This window comes from Sceloporus occidentalis, unplaced genomic scaffold (genome assembly GCF_023333645.1).
Source record: "Sceloporus occidentalis isolate IW3139 unplaced genomic scaffold, rSceOcc1.0.p SCAF_7, whole genome shotgun sequence".
In the NCBI taxonomy this organism is placed as follows: Eukaryota; Metazoa; Chordata; class Lepidosauria; order Squamata; family Phrynosomatidae; genus Sceloporus; species Sceloporus occidentalis.
The window spans coordinates 55,209,231-55,234,957 of NW_028316987.1; the positions used below are offsets into that span (position 1 = coordinate 55,209,231).

Consider the following 25,727-nt stretch of genomic DNA (forward strand, 5'->3'; position numbering starts at 1 on the left):
TTTGAAATCTTATTTTTTCAAATACTATTCTTAGCTTTTGTTTCTGATATTTTTTGTTTCTACAGGGAGCTCAAGGAGAGAAAGGTTCCAAAGGCAGTAAAGGTGACAAGGTAAAATTACCCCAAAAGAACACCGAAATAGTTCTTAACATGTTTTTATTTCTTCTTTCATTTATAGCATAGATGCTATGCAGCAGTATATGTATAGTTTAGAATAGCACACACCTCTCCTAAGAAAGAAATCACATATTGAAAATGTAGTTTTAGATTTGCTTCAGATTCAGATCTACATTCCCATAATGTACAACTGTTCCAGTTTGGAAAGGACAGTACTGATTAATTTAGTACTGCATCATTTTCAAGATATTTTCAAGTTCCTATCTTGAAAATAATACGATGCTTAGGAAATGGAAATCTAAATGAAGAACAGAATGGATAATCTCATTTTCAGCTTTTCTAGCCCTGTGTTAGTGGAAAATGTTGAAGATAGTATGATAGGCTCTGGTTCCCATTTAGATTTAAATTCCCTAAGCATACTGTTATTTTCAAGATACAAGCTTGAACACATTTTGAAAACAACCAGATGCAATAGGAACTTGGATCTAATGAGGACCCAGTAATCTCATTTGCTACTTTTTCAGGGTTTATGTTGCTGTTCTAACTCTTTTAAAATGGATTTATTTGCATTGATCCTTTAGAGAAAGATTAAGTTAAATATCTTAATAATTTGGTAACAATCTGAGTGGTTATGTTAGTTCATTTTAGGGGTGGGAAAATGAGTTCTTGAGGCTACACGCAGTCTCTGAGGCTGCTTTTGTGGCTCCCCCAGCTGCCCCAGGTATCAATTTTTCTGGTACAAAAAAGAGATTGATAACTGCCTATTCTGGAAGCTTTCAGGTATTGCACCTTTTCAATAGGTTACAGGGCCCCCTTTCTGGATTGTTCATCAAATCCAGAAATGAACTTTTGGCCACATCCAAGGTATTTTTTTTTCATGTTTTGGCTGGCTGTGTGATTTCCCCCCCATTGTTTTGACAATTTTGCTAGAAGTGTGCATGGGCACAAATCTAGCCAGTGAGTCTGAAAGAGTTTCCCCCCTGACTTAAAGTTTTTATGCCACCTTGAAGGCTGGATAACAAAAAAGCTGCAGATAAATATTTTGAATACAAATAAAAAAGATAGATAGATAGATAGATAGACAGACAGACAGACAGACAGACAGATATAATGGATGGAGGGGAAGAAAATGGCAGTGTCACATATCTGCATGTTGCTTGAGATGTTTGCTGAAGGTAATACTTAAAGTGGTCTTAAGGAAAGGTTAGACCAAACCCCCTCATCACCTTGAGGTGACTACGAATAAAGGCAATAAATGTTAGCCTGCATTTGTATGTGTATGTGGAGGGGGGATTAAAGTAATATTAAATTGCTAAAACTTTGTAATTAAGATAATCAAAATCCCAGAAATAACAGCACTGTTGTCACCAATATATTCCCTGATATGGAAAATGGCACATGCAAAATGGCACTGGTGTTCACCAAGACAATGCCAAAGAGAGAAAGGATTAACTTGCTAGTGTGGAAACAGCAAGGCCAATTTCGCAATTCATATCTGTGTTTAAAGATGGCATTCAATGATGCTTGTTAGTAAAAAATACCAATGAACTTTAGTCCTCAGCCCTGCAGTCGTATTTAGTCAGAAATGTTTTTAATTACCTGTAAATTCATATATGTTGTAGTTTATCACAATGAAACAAAATGTGGAAAACAGATTAACCTCTTGCTTTAAGCAGAATAAAGCTGTGACTCTTTTATATTGCGTATATAAAAAAGCCAAAATGATTAATTAAACAGTATTTTATTTATTTATTTCCTCAATTTTCCTTGCAGGGATATATAGGTTTCCCTGGAATGCTGGGGCAGAAGGTAAGCACATAAGATGCTGGAAATTTTAATGGTGATGACCTGACTAACTTATGTTGGTGTTAATATTTCTGAAGACTGTTACAATGTGATCGTCTATGTATTTAGCATAAATAAGTCCCACTTTGTTTCCACTAAGTTGCTGAGACTTGTTTCCAAATACATGTGCATAGGATTGCACTATTTGTTTTAAATCCTATTGTTAGTCCAAACTAGAGTAGAGGCATTAAGTCAGCTGGATTTACCTATTGTAGCCAAGGGTCCGTTAGGGGAATTTTATTATGTTGTTATTAGTCCAAATATTGCAAGAGGGGGGCTGGCTACAAGAGCCCACCAAGATCGTCTCCCGATGTGTATACGGAGAAGACCAGGGGATCCCAATAAATGGAGCTGAGACAGACTTCTAGAATTAATAACCAATTTATTTATAAGGGGGAAAAACACATACGATTCACTAGCATACACACACACATACAAGGCTCAGGAAAAGCATAGGTTAGCATGGAATAGGATTTTAGGCATCACTGGGGTGATACGTACCAGAATGTAGACTCCCTCCAGGAATCCAAATGGAATATGATGAGGATGGCATGAGGCTCAGCCATGGAATGACTGGCCAGGAGCCAGGAGCCAGGTCAGGGTTCAAGGGGACAGAGCTTCCCCCTGAAATCCAGACTGGCCCAGTGAACAGGCAAATCTGATGATATTTATAGGCAAAATCTTGCTTCTGGCAAAGGTGCTTGATGGTGAGAACAAAGGTGTTTAATTACTTGCTTTTCACCTGGATGTCTGGATCTGATAATATCAATGACTTAAGTTGTTCGGACAACAGACTTGAGGAGGGGGTGATAGCTTCAGGAAAGGCAAACATTTTACTCCTTCTGACTCAAGATAATCCCTTCATGCGACTTCCCAGACCTTCTAAGATGTAAATGGGGCTTCTCCCCTCAGGGGAGGTGCACATGTCCTCTCGCTTTGCCAGTAATGGCGGACAGGCTTGGAGTCTGGCCAGGGGTCATCCAAGGGATATCATTGATTCCAAAATTTATATGAAGCAGCATGGGTAACATTCCCCCCCCTCGGAAATTTCACAGACACTCAGGCGAGTGGATGGGTATTTTCCGAATTACTCTTTGCCATATAAATTTTGGTGTGAGAATATTGGAGAGGGCATCCTATTAAGGGAAGTATCACACTGGTGATGCACAGGGGAAGCCTTTGATTGTCTGAAACCCAATCATACACCATACATACCAAAGATTATATAAAGTCAAAAGTGGGGGTGAAAAAGGGGCACATGAAACATAAGCAACAGAAAAAGCCTTCAATAGGCCAAGAGAAAAGCAATGAGCAATCAATATGCAGTATGAAAAAGCAACAACCAATAGAAATGAGTCTAATGACTGAAAAGAGCAAATGAATGTGACATGAGTCCAAACAGTTGGTGGTTTGTATATGGGAAGACAGAGTCCATGTTAGGTTTTGTCCAGTGGGAGCCAGATGGCTCAGTACGGGTATGAGAATGCGGGCATAAAGCATAGCTGTCCTGTAAGAAGCAGTTTCTTTGTGGCCAATGTCCATATGGCAGAAGGATGCGCCATAGGTCTTGTATGCGGGCATTTGTCATGGTGAAGTGGGCTAATGTCCATGAGATGGCAGTTTAAGTCCTGTGGTGAGTAGTTCCACATGTGGAACACTTGAATGCAGGCAATGAGCTTTTGGAAAACAGTGATGAAAGCTAAAAGCGATAGGTCTGTGGAGCTTGTCATCGGGACAGACAGCAATAAGAAAGGCATTTGGATGTAGGTAGGGCCATGGAGGACCATCTGGAACAGGAGCAGAGGTGTGAGAACACCGGTTGTGTCTCGAATGAGCCTTTGGAGGATGTCCATGGCAGCAGCGGATGGAGGACATCACAGGAAGGATGCAGGCAAAAGAGTCTCAACCCTGGAGCGGAGAACATCAGGAAGACTGGGAAACAGCTTGGAGAGTCCTGTATCATGGCATCGATGGGATGACATCTGTGGGGTCTGGCCTGGCTTTTGGGAAGAATATTGGGGCTTACCTTCCCCATGAGGATATAGGAGAACAGAGCAAGGACAGGATAGAATTTTACATGCAGTGGGGGATGAAGGAAGACAGACTCCCCCCCCCCCCCCGCTCCCAACAGAGCAGGTCAGCTTAAAAAGAAGGAGTGTAAAAGAGAGATTTTTTTTATCTGCCTTGGAGGATGAAGAGGACAGTCTCTTCTCTCCTCCCCCCCCCCCCCCCCCGGTCTCCCGCAGAGACCAGGCTGGCTTTGCTATAGGAGTTTTGTAAGAAAAGGATAGGGCCTCCAACTTATATCTATGTGCCATGGGAATTACTGGAAAAGATAGGCATTTTTCCCTGGCTCCCCGCTGGAGCCAATCCTGATAGGTGAAGAATGCGGGAGAGGTCAACCTTTAAAGCAGTGGCAGAGAAGTTCAGTGAGGCCACTGTCCGGCACTTAAATAGGCAGACAGATAGAGGCCAGGGATAGGACTGGCATACACATAAACAAAGTATAGAAACACACAACATTAATAAAAGAAAACCAAGGGGTTTGTGAGGCAATGCACTGTTTGGTTGTGGTCAATTTCCAAGCTTGACCAAGGCTGCTGTGAAGATGTGTAAATTTAGTCCAACTTTTAGCAAAAACTACATCCAAAATAGCCAAATTATTCCTTTTTGGATCCCAGTGCCTGGGTATACTTGCACCATTTGAACAGAGTAGTCCAGCCATGGGTGCATTTTAGAAACATTCCTAAAAAAAATGAAAATAAACTGGAGCAGTCGTGGAGGAAGTTTTAGCTTTGGCAAAAATTCTAACCATTGGGCTTGCTGACCGGCAAAAATGGAAAAGGCAAAAGAAAAGCAAAAACAACAACAGCAATTAACATTGGGAAGTAATGTGACTGGAAAATAACTCAAAATGAAAACAAAGGCACACAGTCAGGCGATTTGACCACTAGGCCTGCTGTTAACCAAACACTGTATGAGAAGCAGCCTTAAAAGACCAATCCAAAGACCAAAACTCTGCTAGCCAAAACTGGGTGGAATCCAAAACAAAGGTGTTGCATTGGAATGTGTGGGGCTAACAGCAAAAATAGAACCAAAACAATAACAAAAATGAGAAGGCACAGCTAATGTTTGGGCTGAGAGAGTGTGACTTTCACTCAGTCTCAAAGTCGCAAAACAAAATGAAAACAAAACAACACACATAAAAATAAGCCACCACTTTGTGGAAGAAATCACTCAGTACTCTGAGCATAGGCAGAGCAAAACTGGGTATATTTGCAGCATGATCCTAGTCTCTGATCATGTGCAGAGAGCAAAGTAAAACCTTTAGGAGGTGCTGTGTGACATCATTGGCAACACTCACAGCAAAGAACAAAGAACAGAGTAACTATGAGGAAATCTATCCTTCCCAATTCCTAGGAGAAAAGAAGAGGATTCCTGAGCATGCTTAGAGTGCATAGTCTCTGAGCATGGAAGGAGAAAAGCAGGAGAGCAACAACTTGTGACTGACAGGGGGCGCTTGTGAGACCAAAATAGTATGAACACACCTCAAATTAAACAGTGGATGTGCTGTCCTACATAAATTGTGGAGGACAAAAAGGTAGACTGCTCTGCCAGTGAGGCTCATCTATGAATTCCAAGGCTCTGAAAATAGACAGAGTGGAGGGAGTTCCTTCACACTCCCAAATCTCACACAATTAAACAAGCACAAATACCAATTAATGTATGGAAATACCTTGGTTGAGAGTCAGCAGCTAAGACATTTTTCACAGATAGACTATGCTGACCTGAGGCTCTTTATAACTACTCAACAGAAAAACAAAGACTCTTGGGATCATGAATTAATGCCTACAGACTTTAGACCAAGAGGAAGTTGCCTTCAAACTCCTGAATCCCAGGCAGTCAAGCAAACAAACAAACCAGAACAACTTTACAATGCCTGACCCTGCTGTGTCAGCCAAATCTATGCGAATTAAGGCAAGGGAGACAAATGGGGCTCCCTTTTCCTGATGAAGCAGGCTAATGGAAAGTCTAGTTTTTCCAGAACCTAAGTACCAGATTTATTTCACAAAATGCTACGTTTTCTTATCACAACCAAAACAACAAAAGTAGCCCAAATTTGGGTCAAGAGAAAAAACTAGAAACTTCTGTCCCTTTGCATTCTCCATAATTACAGAAGAGATCTATGGTCTAACCAAGTAACATCCAAATTACAGTCTGAAAGCCTGTTGTACTCACTAGAAGAGGGGGAGCTGAAGAAAGGCACACAAATCAGCTAAAAACACCTGAGGAAAAGACCAAAACTTTGGTTTGGGGCTGAGACAGTGTAACTCTGTTGAGTCCTACTCTCGGGAAGGAGGATGTAGGACAAGACTCATGGAAGATGACCAGATTGGGCTTGCAAGAGCAAAAGAAAAACTTTTGGATGAGCAGAAGGTCTACAAAAACTTACTGAAGACAAGACAAAGGAGTAGATCTCTTGAGCAATGCAAGAATAACAAAAGAGAAGATGGGAGTGTTGGGCGGCAGGAGGCCTCTGAGCATGTAAAGAGAGCAGAAAAAACTGAAACAGGAAACTACGGCTTAACTTATGCAGCCCCGAGCACATGGCAGCAGAGATACACTCTGGGTCCAAACCATGTGTTCCTAAGAACTGGAAGGGCACAATATGATAGACTACATGCCTTTATCCAAAAGACAAAATCCTAACAGCATAAAGAAAAGACTGATGGTGTGCTTTTGCCAAAAGTAGAGTCAGAACACCAATACTAACACAACAAGAATATCTCACAACCTCAAAACACATGGAAATGACAATCCTAACTATACCAAGCTATACCAAGAAACTCAAAAAGAGATCTCTAAAGAACAAACACAATGGGGAATGGGCTTGAAACCATATTTGCAACGGATTTCAAAATCCAAACTAGTTCTATGGAACAGGGGGTCTCTGCAACCAACTTGAGCCTGCAGCTCTGAACTTTCTGTTCTGCATTGCATCTGAGCACATGCAGAGTGTCAGCAAACAGAAAACAATGAGACATTTCTCAGTCTCTAATTTGCAGAGCAGGAAAAGAAGAGGGGGGGGGGAGTCTTTTCCCTCCAAGCCTTCTCATACATGGTGTTGCAAATTTTACACAGATAAACCATCTTTCCCTTGTTGACAAGCCTTCCACTCACACCCTGAGTGGTGTAAATCACAAAATGGGAAACAAAGGCAATTTACCATTAACTGAATTTGAGTTCTAAGCTAACCAGGATGATGGGCTTTGCAACTTCCTTTGCCCATGATTCGGTTTTCTTGGCTTCTAGCAGCCAAATTTTCTATGAGGCTGTGGCATTAGGCAAACTATAGAAGAGAAGAAAACTGCCTGTTTTCTAAAATCTCAACCTTTACAAAAGTTCTCTGCACATGCCTGGAGGGCCTGCAGAGTGCTATACTTCTCAAAGGGCAGTCTCTAAGATTCCTTTTCGAAAGCTATTTTCTGGGGCCTTTCTTCCTTGCCATGTGGTGGGGGACAGGGGAACCGAGGCTGAGACAGTGTGGCTCACCTCTCAGTCAAGGAACTGGGCTGAGTCTCCTTGGGGGGACACATCTCCCAGTGCCATTCCAATTTGGACCGCGGGGATGGGATGAATGACCTCTAGGGTTTCCTTTTCCTGGCATGCCTGGCTGGAAAGGTTTCCAAGTTTTGGGACATTTTTCCCAGGAGAAAGGGGGACCTTTCTGTTCTTGGATCCTGGCTGCCAAAGTGGAACTTTCCTCCTTAAGGAAGTTGACTTGGGCTATCAATTCTGTAATTTTTTCCTCCATTTTAGTGGTGGGGTCCTTGGGATCTTAGGAGGAACTCTCAGTGTCTTGACCTCCAGTGAGAGGACAATCAGCTGGGACCTGGCTGCTCTTTTCTTTTCTCTGGAGGATCGTCCTCCAAGGCTGTTGCAAAATTGCAAAGTGTCCTGTGTGGTGGGCTAAGGGTTTAGACCCAATTTTAGCCCAAATTGGTGGGGACCTTAAGAGGTTTCTCCACTGCAGAGCTTGGGTTAAAACCACTTGCTCAAAACTGCAAGACCCTTAAGGGGCGTCTTGCTATTTTCCTCCCCTTTTTGCTAAGGGAGAAGTTCAAAGTCAGGCAACCTCTAGGGTTCTGACTTTTGGGGTACTATGCTATTCTACGGATGGTATGTCTATGTTGAATCCTAGGCTGGGAGAGGTTATGGAACCGGGGCCTCTTTTCCCACCTAAACCTGGTGCAACTCTCTGTCCTACAGTGAGCTGCTGTCCTGGGATCCTCCCTGAGGACTCCACAGAACCCCTAAATGTAACTCTGGGTCAGGGACGCCGCCCAATTCACGCGAGGGCCCGGCGCTGCTGCAGCGACTTAGGGGTGATCCTCCGTTTAGACCCGGTCAGAAGTCAGTTCAGCCCTGCCTCACTTTCACTGGGGAGTTCAGATGCTGTAGCTCCACTCCGGCGTGGCCTGGCTAACAGCCCAAACTTTGGCCCCCAGCTAGACTCCTGCCTGAGTTTTCCTTTCCTGGGACCTCCCTGAGGCTCCCACAAATGGCACTCCTTGGAGCTGCCTTTTCCTCCCTTGACCCCGGGTTTTTGGCCTCAGGACCAGGACGTCTCCCTCCTTTGCCTACCTTGCCCGTTCAAGGGGGATTTGTGACTGTGATTTTTGGGTTATGTTTTATGGGACCTTTATTCCTCTGGCTTTGTTTTGGGATAACACAATGGAAAGGGATCTGTCTGTTCCCAACCCACAATATTGTAGCTTTAGTGGTGACAGGCTGGGGTTAAAACCAATGCAGCCAGATGGGGTGTCCCTTAAAAGGCACACCAGAAAAGAAAGCTCTGGGTTTTAAAACCACTTAGCTGGATGGGCTGTGACCTTTAAGAGGTACACACCTGTGGGAAGCTAGGAGTTAAGACCCACTGGCTTCAAAACAAACATGCCAAGACCTTAAGGGTTCCTTGGCTCACCATTTTAAAACAGGCTCTTCCATGCGAGGGATGCCTCAACCTGGAGGTTTGCTTGGGACTCCTTTTTGCACTGCAGCCCAAATGCCTGGATTTGGCTGTAGTGGTTCCTTGCACTAACTTTTAACTGTAAGCTTGGGTTCTGGAGTGAGAAAGTTTTCAGGATGCCTAATAACTTTTTCCAACCCACGGATAGAGAAAACAAAAATAGGGCGTCGGGAGCCTACTCCGACAAACACGCCCAAGGGTGATTAGGGCCCACCACTGGATGGCGTACCAGAGCCAATGAGCAGGACACCTAACCAAAGAAATGAAACGGGAACAGCCAACCCAAGATAGCCCTTTGCCCTTATGGCCAAGCGCACAAGAACACACACACACACCTCCCTATTTATTCCTGTCTGCAGCGGCCTTTTTGGAATCCCTGTTCTCTCTACGTTCCGAGATCTAGACAGCCCAAGTGATCAGTTTGGAAAGTCTAGATTTCGGGGGAGAGTTCTATGCCCAAGCTTTCTCCACCAAATTGTAGCCAAGGGTCCGTTAGGGGAATTTTATTATGTTGTTATTAGTCCAAATATTGCAAGAGGGGGGCTGGCTACAAGAGCCCACCAAGATCGTCTCCCGATGTGTATACGGAGAAGACCAGGGGATCCCAATAAATGGAGCTGAGACAGACTTCTAGAATTAATAACCAATTTATTTATAAGGGGGAAAAACACATACGATTCACTAGCATACACACACACATACAAGGCTCAGGAAAAGCATAGGTTAGCATGGAATAGGATTTTAGGCATCACTGGGGTGATACGTACCAGAATGTAGACTCCCTCCAGGAATCCAAATGGAATATGATGAGGATGGCATGAGGCTCAGCCATGGAATGACTGGCCAGGAGCCAGGAGCCAGGAGCCAGGTCAGGGTTCAAGGGGACAGAGCTTCCCCCTGAAATCCAGACTGGCCCAGTGAACAGGCAAATCTGATGATATTTATAGGCAAAATCTTGCTTCTGGCAAAGGTGCTTGATGGTGAGAACAAAGGTGTTTAATTACTTGCTTTTCACCTGGATGTCTGGATCTGATAATATCAATGACTTAAGTTGTTCGGACAACAGACTTGAGGAGGGGGTGATAGCTTCAGGAAAGGCAAACATTTTACTCCTTCTGACTCAAGATAATCCCTTCATGCGACTTCCCAGACCTTCTAAGATGTAAATGGGGCTTCTCCCCTCAGGGGAGGTGCACATGTCCTCTCGCTTTGCCAGTAATGGCGGACAGGCTTGGAGTCTGGCCAGGGGTCATCCAAGGGATATCATTGATTCCAAAATTTATATGAAGCAGCATGGGTAACACTATGTGTCACCACTCAACAACTGATTTGATGGGCTTACTCTAGTTTACACTAACCAGCAGGTTTCCATCCTTAGCATCCCAAATGAAAATTACTTTGTTACTACAGGATCTTTGAATCGTGTGTTGAATTCCCATGAATCATGTCCCTCCTAAAGAATCTAAACCTTGTGGAGATCCTAGTGCATGTCTAACCCTATTCAGATATTAAGTTAATTTATGTACAGTCTGTACAGATTGGCGTTATATGCAGGCCTCAGGGCATAGTGGGGGTGTGGTGTGAACATGACGCACGCACCAATGCTGCCCTGACACCGCCATCACAGTGTGTGCCTGACTGCATGGCAGTCGGCGTAATGGCACTCATTTGGCGCTGCATCCAAATGACTCAGCGCTGAAAGGAGTGCCAGAAGGTGCCACCACGGCGGCAAAAGTGTCCTTTCCGCAGTGCAAAAAGGTGCGGAAATGCCAGATTGGGGCTGGGACATATAATTGCTGTGGCCCTAATCCAGCGCTGAAAGAGGCGGCTGCAGGCCACCCCTTAGGAGCAGTCTGTTTAGCCCCGTAGTCTACACACAGGGAGAGGGGAGTACTACTGCCTCAGCCCTGTCCACTGGTTCTTTTCTTACACAAAATTAATGTGTCTAAAGACACAGTCCACATGGGCCAAAACTTCTGTTTTTCCATGTTCTGGCTTGTGTGGAGAGTCTTAATGGACATAGAAAGCTTTTTCCTTCAGACAGTGTCAGAGGCATTGCTAGGGGGGTGCGGACCACACCATGTGACACCTTGATAAAGTGGGCATTCACTGTCTCCCCTAACTCTCCCTCTGCCAGCCAGGGTGTCTCTGCAAAAGGGGGGAGGGAGAGGTGCAGAAGAGGAGGAGGATGCCATTGTAAGACAGGACTTAGGAGGGCAGAGGGCAGTGGAATGAGAAGTAGCAGCAGGCAGGAAGGGTGCTCCATGTTCACCCTCCTTCTCCTGAATGCTTTGTTGTCCTCCCCACCCCAGCCACTGTGTCTTGCCAACGCTTTCAGGTCTGAACTGGCCGCTGGCTGGGTGGCAAAGAGAAGTCCCTGTGATGTCCCTCGCACTCTCCTTTACTTCTGCACCCCCTTGTGTGAGGAGGAGAAGGAGGAGACCTCCTCCTGCTCCTCTTCCTTTCATCTTCATCCTCCTCCAATTCTGCAGTGGTAGCAGTAGCCTGGCAGCTGAGCCAGGCAGCATGGAGGCAAATGACAAGCTCCCTTATCACACGGAGGGTTTTGCAGCTCTGATCCAAAGCCACTGTGGGTCCAACCATGCAAATTCACGTTAAAATGTGATGTATTATCTCACCTGATTGCTTTCTATGGGGGGTTTGTTCCAAGGCGGATCCACAGTCAATCCAAAGTGACTCCTGATTTTGTTGAATTCGGTAACAAGCGAATTCACAAAAATTGTTTCCAAGCTCACTTTGATTTCAATCCGAATTGATCTGGTGGAATGCAACTTTGCTTCCGTCCTGGTACACCCCCCAAACCTCCAAGGTCCCACATTTCGCATGATGCTGCGCTGCAATTTTGCCCCATTTGCTTCTGGTGCTCCTTCAAGATCGGAGGGCACGTTTGGATGTAGCTGACAGGGATGAAGGGAATGAAACAGGAGGCTGGGGTGAGAGATGGGAGCAATGGAGGGGGCCATCAGAGGCTGGGGGGAACAACAAACTCCAACTCCCAGAATTCCATAGCCTCAAGCCAAGGACCCCACAACGAACTCCAACTCCCAGAATTCCATAGTACTGAGCCAGGACAGTTAAAGTGGAGTCAAACTGGATTATTTCCACAGTGCAGATGCAACCTAAGAGAAGGCAACTGTTACAAAGGGAAGAAGAGTGGATTGGATTCAGGAAGATGGTACTTTAGGGAGCATGGAGAATAAGGGAAACCGGATCATTTCTGCACTGCTCCAAAATGGGTCTCCTTCAGATCCAAAGGATTTACTTCCAAGTAAACCTGCAGCTTCTACACTGATTATTTTGCAGTGAAATACATTTATTATTATTATTATTATTAAGGAAATATTATTATTAATAATAAACATTTCTTTCACTGCAAAATAACAACAACAATAATAATAATTTTGCCAGTGATACATTCGGATGAAGCAGGGGGCATTTAGAGATAGGTGACACATTCAGATGAAGCAGAAGGCATATTCCCTATCATTCACATGTGACGAGCATTCACGTGAAACTGGAACCAGGAAGTGGCCCCTTTCTTCACCTCAGAAGTGCAAAGGTTCACAATGTGTTCAGAGCCCCACTGAGCATGCGCAAGGGTCCCAATTTGAATAGTTGAATCCGCATGGTATTTACTGGTGTGATAATTTAATGTGCACTCACTCCGCTTTGACTCAGGAATCACCACAATTTCATTCTTCACGTGTGATAATTCATCATGTGAATTGCCTTGGATTTGAATTGACTCTGCTTCCCCTTCACTTCAGATTGGCTCTGGATTGGAGTTCCAGTCTCATGTGTGATAAGGGTCAAGGTCTGTCTAGCACCCAGAAACAGCTATCACTGTATGGTAGAAAGGTTGGCAACCACTTTGGAAGGCTTATTACTGGCAGTGAATTGTTTGCTTATTTCTTTGGAGTTGTATAACCAAAAGAAAGAACATTTCAAGATTCCTGGCTTACTAGTCTTTCAGAACTAATTTTTTGCTCTTTTGGGGGAAATGTGTTGTTTAACATTAGTAACACAAGAATTTTGACTTCTCTTTCTCTCTCACACACACTCATATGCTCTTTCTCACTCACTCTCCTTTATACAAAATTGTCTGCTGTGTTTAAATAGGCTGACTTATATAACCACTTGTAACAAAGTTCTGTCATTTTCCTTCAGGGAGAAATGGGTCCAAAGGGAGAACCTGGTGCACCAGGGCACAGAGGACCGACTGGAAGACCAGGAAAACGAGGCAAACAAGTAAGAATCCTGTCCTGAATTTTAAGCTGTTTACACTAAAATATGTGTGATAGTGCTTTATTATTCTAAATGTGGGGAGGTCAAAATGTGGCCCTACTGGTATTGCTGAACTGAAACTCCCAACATCCCTCACCATTGGCTATGGAAGTCAGGGTTGATAGGGGATGAATTTCAGAAGCAGCTGCAGGGTCGCCCATTGCCCTTTAAAGCCCTTCATGGCTTGGGTCCAGCTTACTTACGGGTTCGCCTTCTCCCATATAATCTGTCCCACACATTGAGGTCCTCTAATAAGAACTTATTGCAGCCAGCCAAAACTAGGCTGTATGCGGTTACTCAGAGAATCTTTTTCTCGGCCACACCCAAGTTATGGAATAGCCTGCCGGAGGAGTTCCGATATATAGTGTGCCCTTGGCTTATGCGGGGAATCCGTTCCGGACCACCACCACCCCCGCATAAGCCAAATATCGTGCATGCTCAAGCCCCATTCAAGTGAATGGGACTTGTGCATGCGGTGGTGCGACGGCGCCCCATTCATACAAATGGGACACGCCACCCCTTGTGCCCCGTGCGCTCCCATGCGGCTTTGCACATATGCTCAAAGCCACGTATAATGCAGGTGCACTGTATCACCAGTCTTGAAAGCTTTTAAAAGGCAATCAAGACATATCTCTTCTAGCAGGCCTTCCCAATTTAACATTCCAACAATCCCCTGTCAATTTAACTAATTATTTAGCAACTGTCGACTGCCTCTGCCAAGCTTTTACTAATTGTTTTAACAATTGTTAATTATGTTATTTTATTTTGTTGTGGGTGGGAAGGTTGGGAGGGTTTGGGATACAATGGACAATTGTATGTTTATTGTATTTTATGAATGTTTTATTGTTAGTGGCTTCAATCTTTTTGGAGAAGCGGGATACAAATAAATTATTATTATTATTATTATTATTATTATTATTATTATTACTACTACTACTACTATTAACTACTCCTGCTCTAAGCTTTACATTTTGGGCTGCATAGAACTTGTACTTTGGGTATCCTGAACAGATAAATGGGTGTGTTAAGGGAATATCTTCAAATAAAGAACGACATCTATTGTCACTTGGATTCAGTGGCATGGAAAGAAACAGGTATATCTGGTGGTGATTCATAATAGTGCATAATGAATACATCTCTGAAAAAGTAAGAAAATATATAACATGAGGCGGTTCTAAACAAATTAAGATGAATTCTAGGAAAGAGACCTGGAAAACAGTGGTGCTTAAATAAGCTGAACTAGGATTTCACCAAGATGGAGTAAGGACATTGAATAACGGGGTGATGGATCACCACAACATGGAATTGATATTTCAGTTCAGTATGATATTACTGTTTCAAGAAACTTCAGTCTATGTTGTGAGAAAGTAAAATGGACCTCAGTCGGATGAATTGGTCGAGAAATAGAGGTGACTTCATTATACAACCATTAAGTCAAAAAGAGTAATGACTATGTCCATTAGATAAAAAATGTCTCTTATATCGGCTGAGATCTGAAAACGAGTTTCCAATGAATATTCTAATACCAATTTGGGAAATCCCTATCTCAGTGTATCCCAGAATGAAGGCTATCCTCAGGACAGCATGGGGTGGCAGTAATGGGGGTGTTGCTGAGGACCCTATAGGTTCCATGCAACCCACAGTTTACCCACACCTTGTCTCATATTTCTTCTCTTGTCTGCCTCAGCAAATTGCTTCTTTACATTCTTATTGATTGGATTATAGACGTTTAAGGATGAATCTAGAGTCTAGACTTGGCCATGGTTAGAGTTGTTGTTGTTGTATGCCTTCAAGTCGTTTGTGACTTACGGCAACCATAAAGTGAACCTATAATGGGCTTTTCCTGGCAAGATTTGTTCAGAGGAAATTTGCCATTGCCATCCTCTGAGGCTGAGAGAGGGTGACTTGCCCAAGGTCACCCAATGGGTTTCATGGCTGAGCTGGGATTTGCACCCTGGTCTCCCAGAGACCTAGTCCAACATTCAAACCACTACACTATGCTGGCCCTAGTTAGAATAGATCCAATGAAAATCAGTGGCTTTTAATTTAGCCTTCATTTGGGTCCCATTGCTATCAGAGGGCCTACTCTAAATATGGCCAAATGTGGATCCAGCCTGTAGTTTCTTACAGTCTAAATGTATGGAAAGGCAGGGGGAGGATTTGGGGTAGGATCTAAAAATATGTGTTTAAATGGCTGTTTGTTAAATAAGAGGGGACACTTTTCACCTACTCAGTCATTTCCTGTCTTCAGAGCCAGCTGACATCCCCATATAAAATGCCTGCTGTGGCAGCTAAATTAAGAAGGTGTTACTTCCACTTCCATTCTGAGATCCATCTTGTTTACCTCATGGACTACTTCAAGTTCATGCCAAGGGTCTTCTCAGGCTTGTTAAGTTATGCCAGGCCAGTCTATATCCAGACCTACACGTCTCAATATTACAAGTGCCAATTTGCCATAACAACAACATACTTAACAAAACAAAAATCCCTAGCCTTGGTGGTCATCAAGTTGATATCAAGAAATTTGTCTTAAGAATTCATTGCAGCATAGTATAGAATATTTTGTGCAAAATCATGCCTTTTGGATGAGTCTTCTGCTTCTTTTTATTTTCCTCCTTTATCTGTATCTCTGTTCACATTATTGCTGTACTTAAAATGGGTTTTATAGTTTTGATTTGTTTTTGAAATTGTATTTTATTGGCTCAAAAGCCAGTGTGGTGTAGTGGTTTGAGCATCAGACTATGACAGGCTTTAGTTTCCTGCTCTGCCATGGAAACCCATTGGGTGACCTTGGGCGAGTCACATACTCTCTGCCCAAGAAAACCCCATGATAGGATCGCCTTAGGATCACCTTAAGTCAGAGACACCTTGAAGGCATATAACATCTTTGCTGCCTAAATACCCTAAAGGCACAAGATCCTGTCTGATCTTGGAAGCTAAGCAAGGTCAGTCCTAGTTAGTATTTGGATGAGAGACCACCAATGAATATGAGGAACTGTAGACTATATTTCAGAGGAAAGAACTGGCAAAACCACCTCAGAGTATTCCTTGCCTAAGAAAACCCTATGAAGTTCATAGGATCACCGTAAATTAACAGGTGATCCTTGAAGGCTAAATAGATGGGAAATGTGGTTAAAATGTTTTAAATAAACAAATAAATGTATATATGTGATCACCCTCTATAATTGTTCATTTGTTGTTGTTTTGTGTGCCTTGAAGTTGTTTCCAACTTATGGTGACCCAAGGAGATTCTATCATGGAGTTTTTTGGGCAACCCAGTGGGTTTCCGTGGATAAGCAGGGATGTTATACCTGGCCTTCAGAAACCACTACATCACACTGGCTCTCATTTTGCATTTGTATCTCTTTTTTATTTTCCGAAAAACTGGAAGGAAGGAAGGAAGGAAGGAAGATGTGGTTCAACATGATCCACTTTAGCTTGATCCAGATAAAGTATAGCTTTGGGATAACATCCACCAGTTGAAGACTAGTGTTCTAGAAGACAGAAGCAACAGTATATCTGTGCTGTAAATGATCAAAATGAATCCTGTTCAAGCAGTGAAGGGAGGGCTCTGATGCTGATGATGCATGAGTTATGGGGAAAGAAACAAGCTGTGCTTTGTGCTATAAATCCTATCTACTGCTTCAAATTAACTAGATTAAGCAGCAACCCTTAGCAACATGTTCTTGCAGCCCCCCCCCCCCCCCGTGCTCATTAAATAACAGTCTCTTCTTCAGCAATGTGATGGATTATTCCCAACAGATTTTCAAGAGGCTGCCCCATTTGCTCACAATACTTCTTGTGCAGCAGCCACATACGGTGAGGGTACATTCCCCTGTGTGCCTAGCAACAGACTAGCATTAGTAATGAGGTATAAATTTTTGTAGGAGTTGTTGTGGCAAGCTATGTTGCATCTAGTGGTACATTGACATTCTAATACTGAATGAATTTTTTCACAAATGTTTACTTGTGAACATTTGGAGTCTCACTAGTGGAATTTTGTGGAATGTACAGAACTGGAGGCTTAATGGGATCTTTAAGCCAAACTCTGTGAATTCTTTCTTTTTTCCTTCCTTCTTTCTTTTTCTTTCTAGTTACACTTGTGTCTGGACTTTCCTCCAGTAAGCTCAAGGTGGCATACATGGCTTTTCTTCCCGTTTTATCCTTAACCCTGTGAGGTAACTCAGGCTGAGAGAAAATGACTCACTCAAAGTCACCAAGTGAATAGCCATGGCTTAATGAGGACTAGAATATAGGTCTTCCTAGTCCACTGACCACTATTCCATACTGGGTCTCTTTTAGTGAGACGCTGTAGAGGTCTATCTCAGATTGTATGAAGTTGCTTTATGTTACAAAATACTGTAACACAACTGGAAGCAATTTATAGGAACAGTCCTTTGTTTTGTATACTAGGGTCAAAAGGGAGATATAGGACCTCCTGGAATTACAGGCCCACCTGGTCAACCTGGACCACCTGGTCAGACTGGACCACCAGGTCCATTGGTATCAGGTAAGGCAGATTTTCTAACATTATTTCCCTTTCTTAATTTACATCATGTTGCTTTACTAAGCGGAAAAGAGACACATGGGGTGTTTGTGCTGTCATTGGCCTGAGACAAACAGGCCAAAAGCGATGTGCTGCCGCCAATACAAGAGTTCCAGAGCGCACAGCAACCATATGCTCCAGAGCCCTAGCACGTCATGGTGACGGCCTAATGGTGGCCTTCCATCCATACGAGGGCTGTCATTTTGATGCAAGCGATGCGCAGTGTACAGACATCTCTGTGTGTCGCTTACATCACTTGTGCGCCGGGCGCTTTTTGCAGGTTCTTTTTACTCCAGAGGGATGCCACACAGTTTGGCTGCTGCTGTGTCCCTCTGGAGTTAAAACGGGAGCCTCCAGTCCACCACTTTCGGGCAGTCTGTTGAGCCCCTTACTTACAGCTACCTCTTGCAAAATACAATATGATTCCCATATGCACAATTGATATGTTTCTGAACTTACCATGGAAATGCAAAACTGTGGATAATAGCAAGCCCTATTGAAATGAATGACTTCCAGAGGAAGTTGACCATAGAGTTATGTTGGAGGACCTATAGATTCCTAGAGAAAACACCTCTCTAGACATCTCTAGGCTTCCTGGTGCAACTCTGTGGTCAACTTCTGCCAGAAGCGTACCATAGAATTAATCATAGAACAATTAGGATTAATTGGTATTTTATTATTGTTATATGTGAATTATTATGTTGTTATTTTAGAACGGAAGGGATAGTGGAACTATTTTATATTTTTATATTGTTTGTAATTTATTACTGTTGTAAGCCGCCTCAATCCTGATGAAGAGGCGGGAAAAATAAATTATTATTATTATTATTAATTAATCGCACTGGAGAACCTAGAAAATACCTAGAGAGAACATATTTTCTTGGTCATGGGTAAGTGAAACTGCAGGTACCAGCCCTGCAGATACAGAGGTCGTACTGTACAAAAAGACTGGTTTCTCACAGTCACTGTTAAAGTACAGTTATATCTTACCCTTCCTTCTGAATGTCTTGCTGAGAAAAGGAAGATCAGCTTCAGGAAAGATGCAGTGGTCTTCTCTGTGTGTTTGAAAACAAAATATTGGGAAAGCTGTTGTAGTACCTACATGTGGAGAAGACTACGGTCGGAATGGATTATTGTAATTCTCACTCCTTACTAGAGCTGGGAGAGTTATAAATATCTCAGGGACAAAGTATGGAAAAGTTACTTTTTGGATTAAAGCTCACAGAATTCTCCAGCTACCATGGCCGTAAGCCATGGTGGCTGGGAGATTCTGGGACTTGTAGTCCAAAAAGTAACTTTCCCAAATTCTCCTCAAGGGTCAGCTGTACAATGCTAGTAAACTTACACAGTATGGCCTCAGCTGATATTATTTGAATCAAACAAAAATTGAGTGGTAGTACAATTCGTATTCTGAATCATTCATTCATTCATTTATTTGCTGACACAACTAGGAGATTATTGCATGGCTCTTTTTGTCCGATCTGGGCATGGGTGAAAATGGGTGAAAATTGATCTTATTGCATGCCTCCATGCCCAACTCAGCTGCATTGCATACCTGATCAAGACTCCAGGTGTACTTTTCAAAGAACAATACTTTCCCATTCTTTGAAAAGTATGCCAGGAGTTCAGATTGGGTATGCAATGCAGCTGAGTTGGGCATGGAGACATGCAATAATATCAGTTTAATATTGCCGGATTGGGCAGCAAGAGGTGTGTGACAATCTCTCTGTATTCCAAACAAACGTATATGAAAAAGCAGGGTGTTGTTAAACAAAGTGCAATTAGGCCCAAATTTGCAACACAACACTGATTTATAGGCTTCAAAGACAGCAAATGAGAATTTCTTCATTTCAAATATCAGATGTTTTTACTGCTGGTGGGGCTCCAATTTTCTCTTTTCAGAATGTCTTTATCTATTTCAGCACTGTCCTAGCATGGCAATCTGATATTTTCTAGGGCAACTAACAATGGGGCCAAAAGGGGAAAGAGGGCTTCCCGGACCTCCAGGGAAATGTCTCTGCAACCCTCAGCCAAATGTGAATATCCCACCTTATGAGGAACCACTGTTTGGACAGGCCTTTTCAAAAGTTCCTGCAGTAAGTGAGTTTGATAGGAGTTAATCTGGGCATATTTTGTAAGTGGGCCATGTAGAGTTGCTTTGCTCAACTAGATCTGGGCTGCTTTTGGCATGTTTGAGAGTACAGCTAATTTATTTCTGGGGGGGGGGGGGAGGAAGAATTATGTTCCAAAACAATCTATGCTTTTACAAGGTTACTCCTCAGCATTTGCTTTGTTTAGGCAGTAGTTGCCTTGGCAATTATATGCTATGTCACTGGGATGTCAATGCCAGAATTCCAAGTATCAGCACATTAGAGGGAAGCAAAATGCTGTGGTCAGTATGGATCAGGACCATTACAAGCAAGTAGAAGAGGCTTAAACCTTTTCCCACAGCCATTTCCCCCCCTTAAATCCTCTCTCCAAAGTGAGGGATTTTTAGAAATTCTACCAGTGCTGCTGGAGGCTTTTTTCCCCTTTGATTATTGTTATTTATTTTTTTACTATGCTTGGGGAAGGAGGGGAAAAAAGCGGGGAGGACAATGGGCCACAACCGATTTTCTTTTGAGTGAAAATGGAAATATGGTGCAGTTGCATTCTGAGGTTGCTGCCACATTGTCCTGCATTGACATGCAGAATTTGACACTGCTTTAACTGTTATCCTATGGAATCTTGTGGCACCATAGCTCTCTGACAGAAAAGGCTAAATAGCTCGCAAAACTACAAATCCCAGAATTCCATAGCATTGAGCCATGGCATTTAGAGCAGCGTCAAGCTGCTTTAATTCTGCCATGTAGATGCAGCCTCATTTTTAGCATAGTGTGTTTAGTCCTTAAGACACACAAATGTTGCTCTTTCTTTAAATTCTCCCCATTCTTCTATACTATATGATAATAATAATTAATAATTTGTTTTATTTATATACCGCTATTCCAAAGATCATAGTGGTGAACAGCAAGTAAGCTAATTAGCAAGTAAGCTAATTTGCCCCCAACAGTCTGGGTACTCATTTTAGCTCCCTCCTCAGAAGGATGCAAGCCTGAGTCGAGCTTGGACCCTTTTGCTGGTCTTGAACTCGCAACCTTGTGGTTTTGAGTGAATGGCTGCAGTACAGGCATTTAACCACTGCGCCACCAGGGCTCCTGTAATAATTTGTTTTATTTATATACCGCTATTCCAAAGATCATAGCGGTGAACAGCAAGTAAGCTAATTAGCAAGTAAGCTAATTTGCCCCCAACAGTCTGGGTACTCATTTTAGCTCCCTCCTCAGAAGGATGCAAGCCTGAGTCGAGCTTGGACCCTTTTGCTGGTCTTGAACTCGCAACCTTGTGGTTTTGAGTGAATGGCTGCAGTACAGGCATTTAACCACTGCGCCACCAGGGCTCCTGTAATAATTTGTTTTATTTATATACCGCTATTCCAAAGATCATAGCGGTGAACAGCAAGTAAGCTAATTAGCAAGTAAGCTAATTTGCCCCCAACAGTCTGGGTACTCATTTTAGCGACCTCGGAAGGATGCAAGCCTGAGTCGAGCTTGGGCCCTTTTGCTGGTCTTGAACTCGCAACCTTGTGGTTTTGAGTGAATGGCTGCAGTACAGGCATTTAACCACTGCGCCACCAGGGCTCCTGGTGTCATTGGAGGAGGCTTAGTACCCCACTTTCAGTTTTAATGCAGACTGTGTTGACATTTTGTTTCTAGCCAGGCAAAAACCAATTATTATCCATTTGAAGATAACAGTCCAGATAGTTGTTCCACCTACTTCTTCAGTTCCTAAGAAATCACATTTCCCCTGTAATCAAACCATGACTTGATTTGCTACAGCCATGCAATTTAAACCCCTGCTACCACTGTAGTTTGCAATAATGAGATCTGCATAGATTGTGATGGTGCAAGTGACCATGGATATCTATGGAATGGTGCCTAGGATATCATTGAGATGCATGTCACAAATCATTCCACCCTCTATCCGTTCCAGAATTAAAATTAATGAATGTAATATACCACTCTCTTTATGTTAGCTCTTTGTCCCTCTCTCTGAAGGATGTGCAGTCTCCCCCTCAAAATCTGGAACACATCACTCTTCACCTCTCCTCTCCTTTATTTTATTTTGTTTTATTTTTAAAAGACCATGACATTACTTTCAATAAAGCATTTCACACTTTTTATTCACAAGGACATGCACACAGCAGTGCAGGTAATAGATTAGACGATGCAGTACATTTAGATTTCTAGCAAGTGCTTTTTAAGGCTGGGGAAATGGTATTCAGGAATTGGAAAGGCCTTTGACATCAGTTGTAGGACCTTCAAATCAGGAATCAGGTCTCTGTTGCAAACTGTTATTCTTCTGCAATAGGTATTATGACAGTCTGGTTTTCTTCTACTTATTTTTATATGTCTCCTCCAGATTTTTGTAGTGAATAATCGAGAAGAACTGGACCGGCTAAACACAGAAAATGCCCTAGCATTTCGAAGAGATCAAAGATCTTTGTATTTCAAAGATACTGTTGGATGGCTTCCAATCCAGGTAAGTAACCCACCAACAAGAATAATGCAACTTGAATAAGCATTTCATTCCATAAACACTGACGTCTATGTTTTAATGAAGATGTCAGTAAAGTTTGTTTTGCCTATGACAATTAATGTGTGTGTGTTTGTGTGTTTACCTTTTGTTTACTTATTTTGTAAAATTTAAGTTTTCTTCCAGTTTGGCAAGAGCAGGTAGTGCTATTTAGCGGCACTGAAGCAATCTATATAAATAAAAATGTAAATGTTCGTTTGTTCAAAATCTTAAATCTCCAAAGGTTCTTCACCAATTGCTTTGAAATTTTGATACAAGGTTCCATTTGAATACAGCATGTTTTTATATACATATACTTACTATTATATAGATGTCACACCTGTAACAGGTAAAAATATGTTTTTAAAAAACAACAATGCCATCTGTTGGACAGCAACACATGCTATACTAAATATTCAATTGGCGTTTGCAAGCACCATCAACAAAGCTCAGGGCCAATCTTTAGAATTGTGTGGTTTAGATCTAGACACGGATTGTTTCTCACATGGACAATTATATGTTGCATGTTCTAGAGTCGGCAAACTAGACAATCTCTATATCTACACAGACAATGGAACAACAAAAATATTGTATACCCACAAGCATTGTGAAATTAAATATTTCAAAAATGTGTGCTTTCTTCTTTCTTTCTTTTCCTTTTATCCAGACTGAGCCACAGCAATGTATGGCCGGGTACAGCTAGTAAAGCAATAAAAACATTCAGAACATCAAATTTCAAATGGAAGTTCCCACCGATTTACTTCCTTTGCAAATAAACCATCTGAAAATTCTTAAACCTGGGTGGCAAATTTGTTAGTTCATACATAAACATTTAAAGTGGCTAAGAAATAAAACAATCTGTTTAGTGAACTGCAACAAATTATCATCACATTCCTACCTCCAACAGCAATGAATTTTAGTAAATAAGAACAGCAATGTATGCTTTTCAGCTCTCTCTTATCCTTATCTTTATATGACAATTAAAATGATTATAGTTCACATAAAGCAACCATTCTGCATTTATTTCAGCAGCTTACCCCTTTCTATTCTGTGGACTACCCACTGGAAGATAGCAGCACCTGTGGAGATGGGATTGTCCAAGACGGGGAAGAGTGTGATGATGGCAATACCATTGTGACTGATGCCTGTATACGTATGTTTGAGCCATTTGCTTTTAATTTGATTGCTTCATTTTACATAAAAGTCTTAAAATAAATGGTCAGACAGCCAAGTTGGTATGGTATGGTATGCTGACAAAACAACACAGGAATACTCCTCAACTACTAGTAGGTTCTACCCTAATTCATTAGCTAGTGCAGGAGAAGCTATTGACCTGGGTCAACATCAATTTCCATTATTATTGGAAGCAATGGTTTTCTGCTGTCCTGGAATCATAGAATTGTAGAGTTAGAAAGGGGCTACAAGGTCTATCTAGTTCAACCCCCTGCCATACAGAAATTTACAATTAAAGCACTGAAGTCGCTCATCCAATTTCTGTTTAAAGACCTCCAAAGACACCATCTTCCAAGGCAGTCCTTTCCATTCCACTGTTGAACAGCTGTTAAAGTAAAGAGGTCCTTCCTAATGTTTAGGTTGGAATCTCTCTCTCTCTCTCTCTTGTAATGTGAATCCATTGATATATGTTCTAGTCTCTAGAGCAGCAGAAAATAAGCTTGGTCAATCTTCTATGTGACTTCTCTTCATAGATTTAAAGATAGCTGTTGTATCGCCCTGTTGTCCTCTCTTCTCCAAGCTAAATATGCCCAGCTCCCTCAGTCATTCTGCCTAAGGCTTCTCTTTCAGACCTTTGATCATCATTGTTGCCCTTCTCTGGACATATTCTAGCTTGTCAGTATCCTTCTTGAACCGTGGTGCCCAGAGCTTCACACAGTATTCCAGTTGAGGTCTGAGCAGAGCAGAATAGAGTGGTACTAGGTAAAGGTAAAGGTAGTCCCTTGACATGAATGTCTAGTTGTAACCGACTGTAGGGGGTGGTGCTCATCTGTTTCTAAGCCAAAAAGTGGTGCTCATCTGTTTCTAAGCCAAGGAGCCAGTGTTGTATGAGGACTCCTCTGGTAGTCATGTGGCCAGCATGACTGCTCTTACCTTCCCACTGAGACGTGGTACCTATCTACTTGCATTTGCTGTGCATGAATTTATTACGGCATACAGCCAGCATAAAATGTTTAGAAAAATTACCTTACATCCAGTTAGAAACATTTATATTCCAGCATATCATACAAACATGAGTACGTAAATGAGTACATGAGTACATACAAATGTTAAGGATAAAACTTTGAACCATGTTTCTGGAAGGATTTAGAACTTCCATTTGCATGCTTTCAAACTGCTAGGTTGGCAGAAGCTGGGACTAGTGACAGGATCTCACCCCATCATGCAGCATGATGCATGATGAGAGTGATACTACTCACAACAAATTAGAATCCAAAATGTCAGACTTTCAACCTTCCTTAAATGTAGAGAGATCTTGTAGCACCTTTGAGACTAACTGAAAGAAGTTGGTAGCATGAGTTTGTAGACTTCAGTCTATGTCCTCAGATGCATTTCTAAATGCATCTGAGGAAGTAGACTGAAGTCTACAAAAGCTCATGCTGGCAACTTCTTTCTTTCAGTTAGTCTCAAAGGTGCTACAAGATCTATAGACTGATTCTACAGACTAACATGGCTATATCTTTGAAACCTTCCCTAAAATGGTTTCAAAACCTTCTCTACTTTTAAATTAAGAAGAGTTGATGTGGTACAATGATCCCCAAGGGATCACTACACAGTTTCTCCACCTACTGATGTCTCCTAGATTATTATACACCCCCTTTCCTAATAATTGTCTGTGTGGAGGGGTTAATATATAATGCTTTATGCATGAAAATCTCCATGCAAGTGGAAATTTCACACTGTTCCCCATTCATAAGCAGGCTTTGCCACATGCAGCTGAACTTATTAAGGCCTCCTCCATACAAGACATTTGGTGCTGCACAGATGGACATTAGGAAACAGTCTTCCTTTCTCAGGAAGGGTGAAAATTTATTTATTTTTTAGCAGGGGTTTCATTTATTGCTATCAGTTCAAAGCTATTTTGATAATCATTTGATCAAAAGACAGTATAACTCTTCTAAGAGCCAGCATGATGTACAGTGTGTTACCCATGCTGCTTCATATAAATTTTGGAATCCATGATAACCCTTGGATGACCCCTGGCCAGATTCTAAGCCTGTCCGCCATTACTGGCAAAGCGAGAGGACATGTACACCTC

General features: G+C 42.3%; 1 protein-coding gene across 3 annotated transcripts in view; it reads left to right on the forward strand.

The window, feature by feature from the left end:
* The window catches only part of LOC149309759 (uncharacterized), a 56,928-nt gene that overhangs the window by 25,201 nt on the left and 6,000 nt on the right, over positions 1-25,727 (forward strand). For 2 of the 3 annotated variants that reach the window (XM_089533013.1, XM_089533015.1), the window contains 7 exons: positions 66-110; positions 1,890-1,925; positions 13,180-13,260; positions 17,710-17,806; positions 19,799-19,938; positions 22,304-22,423; positions 23,486-23,609. In XM_089533013.1, coding sequence (XP_089389139.1) covers positions 66-110; positions 1,890-1,925; positions 13,180-13,260; positions 17,710-17,806; positions 19,799-19,938; positions 22,304-22,423; positions 23,486-23,609 — 643 coding nt within the window. The remainder of the gene's footprint in view (positions 1-65; positions 111-1,889; positions 1,926-13,179; positions 13,261-17,709; positions 17,807-19,798; positions 19,939-22,303; positions 22,424-23,485; positions 23,610-25,727) is intronic. The other variant, XM_089533012.1, reaches the window with a different exon arrangement.